Source organism: Oncorhynchus keta, chromosome 18 (genome assembly GCF_023373465.1).
Source record: "Oncorhynchus keta strain PuntledgeMale-10-30-2019 chromosome 18, Oket_V2, whole genome shotgun sequence".
Taxonomy (NCBI): domain Eukaryota; kingdom Metazoa; phylum Chordata; class Actinopteri; order Salmoniformes; family Salmonidae; genus Oncorhynchus; species Oncorhynchus keta.
Genome location: NC_068438.1, coordinates 28,944,492 through 28,954,491, shown reverse-complemented (window position 1 = coordinate 28,954,491; position 10,000 = coordinate 28,944,492). Strand labels below are relative to the sequence as shown.

Here is a 10,000-nt window from a genome sequence, read left to right as displayed (position 1 = left end):
CAGAATGCTGTGGTAGCCATGCTGGTTAAGTGTCCCTAGAATTCTAAACAAATAACTGAGTGTCACCAGCAAAGCACCCCCACACCATCACACCTCCTCCTCCATGCTTCACGGTGGGAACCACAGATGCGGAAATCATACGTTGACCTACTCTGCATCTCACAAAGACACAGTGATTGGAACCAAAAATCTACAATTTGGACTCATCAGACCAAAGGACAGATCTAATGCCCATTTCTCGTGTTTCTTGGCCCAAGCAAGTCCGTTCTTCTTATTGGTGTCCTTTAGTAGTAGTTTGTTTGCAGTAATTCCACCATGAAGGCCTGATTTTACGCAGTCTCCTCTGAACAGTTGATGTTGAGAGGTGTCTTTTACTTGAACTCGGTGAAGCATTTTTTTGGGCTGCAATTTCTAAGACTGGTAACTCTAATGAACTTATCCTCTGCAGCAGAGTTAACTCTGGGTCTTCCTTTCCTGTGGTGGTCCTCATGAGAGACAGTTTCATCATAGCGTTTGATGGTTTTTGCTACTGCACTTGAAGAAACTTTCAAAGTTCTTGAAATTTCTGAATTGACTGACCTTCATGTCTTAAAGTAATGATGGACTGTCATTTCTCTTTGCTTATTTGAGCTGTTCTTGCCATATGGACTTGTTCTTTTAACAAATAGGGCTATCTTCTGTATACCACCCTTACCTTGTCACAACACAACTGATTGTCTCAAACGCATTAAGTAAAGAAATTCCACAAAACAGGCACACCTGTTAATTGAAATGCATTCCAGGTAACTACTGGTTGAGAGAATACCAAGAGTGTGCAAAGCTGTCATCAAGGCAAAGGGTGGCTACTTTGAAGAATCTCAAATATAAAATATATTTTGATTTGTTTAACACTTTTTTGTTTACTGCATGAATCCATATGTGTTATTACATACTTTTGATGTCTTCACTATTATTCTACAACGTATAAAATAGTAAAAATAAAGAAAGACCCTGGAATGAGTAGGTGTGTCCAAACGTTTGACTGGTACTGTATGTTTCCCATGCCAACAAAGGCCCTTGAATTTGAATTGAGAGAGGGAGAGGGAAAGGGAGGGGCAGAGAGAGAAGGATGGGAGATGAGGTCGAGGAGGTGATAGGGACTGAGATGGACAGAGAGAGAAGGATGAGAGATGAGGTCGAGGAGGTGATAGGGACTGAGATAGACAGAGAGAGAGATGGGTAGAGCAGGCCTGTAGATGTATGTACGTACTCTGTAGATAGGACGGTTGGTATTGTGGAGGAGACTCTTCATGGTAAACTACACTCTGAATGATGCCATGCACTGGGTTCAGCAAGTTGGTATCCTGGCACATAGACAGCAGCGTGTTGATTTTAGAGTCCAGCAGGTTGTGGCTGAGGAGATGAGGAAACACATTAAGATCAACATCGGCTAGGTAGGTAGGCCACAATCATTATACACCACACTCCGCATCACCCTTTCCCAGTGACCTTGTCAACACATATCATGACAGGACTCTAACACACTGGTGAATAACTAGGCCTCATACGAGACAGTTACAAGTTAAACTATATTTTGAAGCCGTGACATTTTGCTGGTAGAGAGAGTGCTACTTCAAATGAAACTACAAACAACCGCCCACATATAACGTATGCATGTGTGGGATAAAGACTTTCTGACTCACAGGGACTCCACTATTAAACCCTAAAAGAAACTGAACCCAAACTACATTTCTAGCTAGGTCAACCACACTACAACTCCCAGGATGAATTTGAGGCAGGACAGGACCCTTCTCAGAAGATCAGTGGTCTTTCCTCACCCCAAAAAAACAACTACTGTTGGCCAAAACCGAGAGCTATCCAACTTTTAGGCTCTCAAATAATTTCCCAAAGTCTTCTCCATTCTCTAGGTTTGCTTATGGAAAAAGTAGGGCCTGAGGCTATGTATTTGGTTTTGCCTGGGAGATTATCGGCATGTTAACTTACACGACGGGAAAGACCTTAGGGAAGACGACGCTAGCTTCAGCTAGATACTCGTACAGGATCCTCTGGTCAAAGTCGTCTGTGGTGTACTTGACCTGGGTGGCCTTGGACAGAGAAACAGAGCGCATGCGTTTACAGACTGAACCAGTTATATACAGTAGAAGGCTGTAAGCTATGTTGCTGCCTCCCTATGTGCATTCATGATGACTAATTAGACCGTAGCAGTAACTAGTGTTACATATACAGTACCAGTCAAAAGTTTGGACACACCTACTCATTCCGGGGTTTTTCTTTATTTTTAAACTGGTTGAGAGAATGCCAAGAGTGTGCAAAGCTGTCATCAAGGCAAAGGATGGCTACTTTGAAGAATCTCAAATACAAAATATATTTTGTTTTGTTTTACACTTTTTTGGTTACTACATGATTCCATATGTGTTATTTCATAGTTTTGATGTCTTCACTATTATTCTACAATGTAGAAAATAGTAAAAATAAAGAAAAACCCTTGAATGAGTAGGTGTGTCCAGACTATTGACTGTTGTTTATTTTATTACCCGCTTTATAAGTACTTCTTATTTTATTACCAGCTTTATAAGTATTTCTTATTTTACTACCTGTTTTATAAGTACTTCTTATTTTACTACCTGTTTTATAAGTACTTCTTATTTTACTACCTGTTTTATAAGTACTTCTTATTTTACTACCTGTTTTATAAGTACTTCTTATTTTATTACCCGCTTTATAAGTACTTCTTATTTTATTACCCGCTTTATAAGTACTTCTTATTTTATTACCCGCTTTATAAGTACTTCTTATTGTATTACCCGCTTTATAAGTACTTATTATTGTATTACCCGCTTTATAAGTACTTCTTATTTTATTACCCGCTTTATAAGTACTTCTTATTTTATTACCCTAGCACAAGCATTTCGCTACACTCACATTAACATCTGCTAACCATGTGTATGTGACAAATAACATTTGATAGGTACTTCATATTTTATTACCCACTTTGCAAGTACTTCTTATTTTGCCAGGTGTGAGTTTCTGCGTGTGTATGTGTTCTTCCCCTCACCAGCACAGTGAGAAGCAGGGCCTGGACTTTGGGGTCAGTCAGCACCTCCTCGTCCAGTAGGACGTTGGACTCTGTCACAGACACCTTGCGGAGGTGGGAGTGGCCCATTCTTTGGCTGTCTATCTCGTAGGCGTTCTCGGCCACACACCTCACCTTAGGCGGGGTGGTGACGCCAGACTCCGTCTCTGGTCTCTTTGGTGCTTTGGAGTCCGATATCAAGTGATCAAAACTCTTCCTGTAGTCTGTAGAAATACACCACAGTGTCGAGGTAATGATTGAAGAGGGTGAGGAGAGGGTCTAGGGAATAAGATTGTGAGTGGTGACATGGGATGTCTATCTTACAGCTGTGTATTTCTTGAGATGTAACTTACACTGTAGTCAATGTTGCCTGATCATAGTCAGCATGAGCAGGGCTTCCAAGCATACACAGTATACACCAAATAAAATGGCTCGCATGATACACCTCTGGTGCAGCAGTATAAATATATATACTTTAATTTAACCTTTAACTACAGTGGCAAGAAAAAGTATGTGAACCCTTTGGAATTACCTGGGGTTCTGAATAAATTGGTCATCAAATTTGATCTGATCTTTATCTAAGTCATAACAATAGACAGTGTGCTTAAACTAATAACACACAAATTGTATTTTATTGTCTATACAGAATATATAATTTAAACATTCACAGCGTAGGTTGGAAAAAGTATGTGAACCCCTAGGCTAATGACTTCTCCAAAAGCTAATTGGAGTCAGGAGTCAGCTAACCTGGAGATGTTGGTTAGAGCTGCCCTGCCATATAAAAAAACTCACAAAATTTGAGTTTGCTATTCACAAGGATCATTGCCTGATGTGAACCATGCCTCAAACAAAAGAGATCTCAGAAGACCTAAGATTAAGAATTGTTGACTTGCATAAAGCTGGAAAGGGTTACAAAAGTATCTTTAAAAGCCTTGACGTTCACCAGTCCATGGTAAGACAAATTGCCTATAAATGGAGAAAGTTCAGCACTGTTGCTACTCTCCCTAGGAGTGGCCGTCCTGCAAGGATGACTGCAAGAGCACAGCTCACAATGCTCAATGAGGTTGAGAAGAATTCTAGAGTGTCAGCTGAAGACTTACAGAAATCTCTGGAACATGCTAACATCGCTGTTGACGAGTCTACGATACGTAAAACAATAAACAAGAATGTTGATCATGGGAGGACACCACGGAAGAAGCCACTGCTGTACAAAAAAAACATTGCTGCAAGTCTGAAGTTTGCAAAAGTGCACCTGGATGTTCCACAATGCTACTGGCAAAATATTCTGTGGACAGATGGAACTAGAGTTGAGTTGTTTGGAAGGAACACACAACACTATGTGTGGAGAAAAAAAGGCACAGCACACCAACCTCAAAACCTCATCCCAACTGTAAAGTATGGTGGAGGGAGCATCATGGTTTGGGGCTGCTTTGCTACCTCAGGGCTTGGACAGCTTGCAATCAGACGGAAAAATGAATTTGCTAGTTTATCAAGACATTTTGCAGGAGAATGTTAGGCTATCTGTCTGCCAATTGAAGCTCAATAGAAGTTGGGTGATGCAAAAGGACAATGACCCAAAACACAGAAGTAAATCAACAACAGAATGGCTTCAACAGAAGAAAATGCTTATTCTGGAGTGGCCCAGTCCAGAGTCCTAACCTCAACCCAACTGAGATGCTGTGGCATGACCTCAAGAGAGCAGTTCACACCAGACATCCCAAGAATATTGCTGAACTGAAACAGTTAAAAGGAATGGTCCAAAATTCCTCCTGACCGTTGTGCAGGTCTGATCTGCAACTACAGAAAACATTTGGTTGAGGTTATTGCTGCCAAAGGAGGGTCTACCAGTTATTAAATCCAAGGCTTCACATACTTTTCCCACCCATCCTCCTTGTGAATGTTTACACTGTGTGTTCAATAAAAGACATGAAAACGTATAATTGTTTGCGTGTTATTCGTTTCAGAAGACTGAGTTTGTCTATTATTGTGACCTAGATGACGATCAGATCAAATTCTATGACCAATTTATGCAGAAATCCAGGTATTTCCAAAGAGTTCACATACTTTTTCTTGCCACTAGGCAAGTCGGTTAGAAAAAAATATTATTTACAATGACGGCCTACCCAGGCCAAACCCGGATGACGATGGGCCAATTGTGCTACACCTTACCCAATCATGGCGCGATATGATACACCCTGGATTCAAACCAGGGACTGTAGTGACGCCTCTTGCACTGAGATGCAGTGCCTTAGACCACTGCGCTACTCGGGAGCCCAAACAACAATGCTAAGGGGAACTCTTAGACAACATTAACAGTGTTGTTTAGCAGCAACGTTATAGTTACCCAGCAGCTTCTTGGTGTTGGCATGGGAGGCCTGGCCCATGTCCAGGCTCATGGACTTGCGTGTACGGGGGCTCATCTGCCCCACCGTGGGGTAGTAGGCATTCAGATAGCGCTCTGACACCTTGGGAGACGCCCACGGCTGGCACTCTCTCAGTGTCCTGAGGGGAGGAGATGGAGGATACAGGTAAGGATAGAACTATTCAAGCTTGATTGTAAATATATTTACCAACAACATGTATTACAGAAAATGACTGACGCAACTTTGGAAAGATGAAACCTATTCAGGTTCTAAGTGTCTGATGTAGAGCGCCTCACCTGAAGCTGGGGTCAGTGTGGTGCAGAGAGTAGGCATCCATGGGAACGTTCTCCATGCCCATCTCAGACAGCAACAGAGACTTCCTGTGTTTTAGACTACAGCGACTACGCACCTCCTCTGACACGGTGAGCAGGGCTGCACACACACATTCAGTCACACAGACACACACCAGAGCAGTGAAAACCAGTGATGGGATCATTGCAGAAATATTTATGAAGAGGCGACAATTCCTTATTTTACATGATAAAAAATAAAAAAACATTTATTCACGGAAAATTAACATTCCAAATAAAACAAGGACTGCTGCCCGGGGGGGCCACCCCCCTCCTTCTCCGTGGCTGACGTGAGTAAAACATTTAAATGTGTTAACCCTCGCAAGGCAGCTGGCCCAGACGGCATCCCTAGCCACGTCCTCAGAGCATGCGCAGACCAGCTGGCTGGTGTGTTTACAGACATATTCAACCAATCCCTATCCAATCCCTAAAAACAGCACTGTGTCTCACTTTTTATTGATCTCTCGAAGGCTTTTGATACAGTTGATCATGCTATACGAAGGCAGAGACTGTAGAGTGTAGGTCTTTCGGAGCATGCAGTTGCATGGTTTGCTAACTATCTGTCTGATTGAACTCAGTGCACTCAATTTGACGGGCTTATTTATGTCTGTTAAATTGTCTGTCTTTAATGGTGTGCCCCAAGGCTCTGTACTTGGTCCTCTCTTATTCACTATTTTTATAAATTATTTAGACAAAATGTTAAAAAATGCGCAACTTCATTTTTATGCTGATGATACTGTTATTTACTGTTGTGCCTCATCTCTTACAAAAGCTTTCCAGAACATGCAAACTGCTTTTTATACTGTTCAACATACCTTGTGTCAATTGAAGGTTATCCTCAATACTGACTAAACTAATGGTGTTTTCTAAAGCAAGAAATAGACCTCTGAACCTTTCAATCTGAACCTTTCAATCTCCTTGACAGGTCAGGGACCTGTCAAGGAGATTGAGGTTGTAACCTCATATAAATATCTTGGAATTTTAATTAATGATGGCCTCTCTTTTAAATAGCATATTCCACAACTTACAACATAATTGAAGCTGAAATTGGGATTTTATTTTAGAAATATGGGCTGTTTTTCTTTTGAAGCCAGGAGGCTAGTAATCAGCTACATTTATACCTTTACTAGACTATGGGGATATTTTATATATGAATGCTTCCGCTCAGTGTTTGAGATCAATTGACACCCTTTACCATGGCACTTTGAGATTTATTTTAAACTACAAAACCCTTACGCACCACTGCACTTTGTATACCAGGGTTGGCTGGCCTTCTCTAGTCACTCGTAGGTTCAGTCACTGGTATACTTTTATTTACAAAGCCATTTTGGGTTTACTACCTTTTTATTTGGGCATTTTTATTGTTCAGAAATGTGGTGGGTACTCTCTTCGTTCGCTGGACTCTTTCCTTCTAACTGTTCCAAATGTCCAAACTGGATTTGGTAAAAGGGCTTTTATGTACTCTGCGCCATCGTCTTGGAATGCCTTACAAAATAGTTTTAAACTGGAAGAACCTGTCCCGATTGGTATTTTTAAATCACTGATGAATGATCTTGAGACCTGTCAATGTTTTTAATATGCTGTTTTTGATTTTGTTATACTCTTGTGAATTCTATGGTTTTTCATGTTGTTTGTCTGTAATTTTTGTAATGACTTGGTGCTGCCCCTCTTGGCCAGGATGCTCTTGAAAAAGATAATTTAAATCCCAATGAGCCCTTCCTGGTTAAATAAAGGCTAAATAAAATCAATAAATCCCAGTCTGCTGTCCCCACTTGCTTCAAGAAGGCCACCATTGTTCCTGTTCCCATGAAAGCTAAGGTAACTGAACTAAATGACTATCGCCCCATTGCACTCGCTTCTGTCATCATGAAGTGCTTTGAGAGACTAGTCAAGGATCATATCACCTCCATCCTACCCGGCCACCCTAGACCCAATTCAGTTTGCATACCCCCCAACAGGTCCACAGATGACGCTATCGCCATCGCACTGCCCACTGCCCTATCCCATCTGGACAAGAGGAATACGTATGTAAGAATGATGTTCATTGAACATATCTCAGCATTCAACACCATAGTACCCACCAAGCTCATCATTAAGCTTTAGTCCCTGGGTCTGAACCCTGCCCTGTGCAACTGGACTTTCTGACGGGCCGCTCCCAGGTGGTGAAGGTAGGAAACAACATCTCCACTTCGCTGACCCTCAACACAGGGGCCCCACGAGGGTGCGTGCTCAGCCCCCTCCTGTACTCCTTGTTCACACACGACTGTGTGGCCATGCACGCCTCCAACTCAATCATCAAGTTTGCAGACGACACAACATTAATGGGCTTGATTACCAACAACGAAGAGACAGCCTACAGGGAGGAGGTGAGGGCTCTGGGAGTGTGTTGTCAGGAAAATAACCTCTCACTCAACGTCAACAAAACAAAGGAGATGATCGTGGACTTCAGGAAACAGTAAAGAGAGCAAGCACCCCCCTCTCCAAATTGATGGGACAGCAGTGGGGAAGGTGGAAAGTTTTAAGTTCCTCGGCGTACACATCACAGACAAACTGAAATGGTCCACACAGACAGTGTGGCGAAGAAGCGCTACAGCGCCTCTTCAACCTCAGGAGGCTGAAGAAATTTGGCTTGTCACCCAAAACCCTGACAAAGTTTTACAGATGCACAATTGAGAGCATCCTTTCGGGCTGTATCAGAGCCTGGTACGGCAACTGCAACACCCTCAACTACAAGGCTCTCCAGAGGGTGGTGCAGTCTGCACAACGCATCACCGGAGCAAACTACCTGCCCTCCAGGACACCTACACCACCCGATGTCACAGGAAGGCCAAAAAGATCGCCAAGGATCGCCACCCGAGCCACTGCCTGTTCACACTGCTACCATCCAGAAGGCGAGGTCAGTACAGGTGCATCAAAGCTGGAACCGAGAGACTGAAAAACAGCTTCTACCTCAAGGCCATCAGACTGTTAAACAGCCACCATTAACACAGAGAGGCTGCTGCCTATATACAGACTTGAAATCATTGGCCACTTTAATAAATGGATCATTAGTCACTTTATACAATGCCACTCTAAATAATGCCACTTTAATAATGTTTACATATCTTACATTACTCATATCACATGTGTATACTGTATTTTATACCATCTATTGCACCTTGCCTATCGCTCATCCATGTACATATTCTCATTCACCTCTTTAGATGTGTGTGCATTAGGTAGTTGTTGGGGAATTGTTAGATTACTTGTTAGATATTACTGCGGAACTAGAAGCACAAGCATGTTGCTACACTCACATGAACATCTGCTAACCATGTGTATGTGACCAATAAAACTTGATTTGATGAATAATAAAATAAACTACAAGGTACAATACCACCATTTCTACAAATAAACCATTGTATCAATATAAACTGCAATCCCCAATGAATACATTTAACACCACAGTCAACTGATCTACCGGCACCAGGAAATCAAGATACAAGTCATTTTGCAGGTTATTCCAACAATGGGAGGCACAATATGACAGACCATCAGATCTGTTTTACAAACATGTTTTTAAAGCAACACACTGCTTGCTATCCAAATAGCACATTGCAGATCCAGTGAGTTGACACAGAGGTCTGGTTAGTCAACACAAAGTGTGGCTGAGTGGAGTCAGTGTGTAGGCGACTGACTGGAACTGACCTGCCAGGTAGGCCACGCTTTGGCTGTTGACCTCAAACTTGTCACAGTTGAGGTGTTTTCCCACCAGGGCCAGCAGCGTGTGGAGGATACGCACCGTCCGAGCCACCGTGGTGGGGGACGGGTGTCTGAAGCCTTCAAAATAGACACAGACACAGGAGAAGGAAAACAGAGTGGCACGTTAGTCATAGCCATACACCACTCCACTGCTAGCTTGGTACATTTTAGCATGGCCACATTCATTCAACACGGTTAGCATTCAAACACATCAAGACCTACAGAGTACACAACATTAAATGCAGCTAGTGACAAGTAGACTACAGAGTGAAAACACCAACAACTGCTGCCAAGCTCTTTGTCACTGCAGGACAAGGGCACCTAGTCAATAGAGCCAGTTTGAGTCTCTGACAGTAGGGAAGACAGGTTTTCATCAGCGGCTCAGCAAGTCAGGCCAATGTCTTTCATCCATCTATTCTTTATCTAGCTAGAATAGACCCAAACAAATACCATCATTTCAAACATTTTTATGA

At 42.4% G+C, this 10,000-nt stretch overlaps 1 protein-coding gene across 2 annotated transcripts in view; it reads right to left on the bottom strand.

Moving 5' to 3' along the window:
* The window catches only part of LOC118375292 (neurofibromin-like), a 120,934-nt gene that overhangs the window by 9,779 nt on the left and 101,155 nt on the right, over nucleotides 1-10,000 (bottom strand). For both annotated transcript variants that reach the window (XM_052467799.1, XM_052467803.1), the window contains exons 46-51: nucleotides 9,474-9,605; nucleotides 5,733-5,868; nucleotides 5,418-5,575; nucleotides 3,056-3,297; nucleotides 1,984-2,084; nucleotides 1,250-1,392 (exon numbers count right to left, since the gene is read on the bottom strand). In XM_052467799.1, coding sequence (XP_052323759.1) covers nucleotides 1,250-1,392; nucleotides 1,984-2,084; nucleotides 3,056-3,297; nucleotides 5,418-5,575; nucleotides 5,733-5,868; nucleotides 9,474-9,605 — 912 coding nt within the window. The remainder of the gene's footprint in view (nucleotides 1-1,249; nucleotides 1,393-1,983; nucleotides 2,085-3,055; nucleotides 3,298-5,417; nucleotides 5,576-5,732; nucleotides 5,869-9,473; nucleotides 9,606-10,000) is intronic.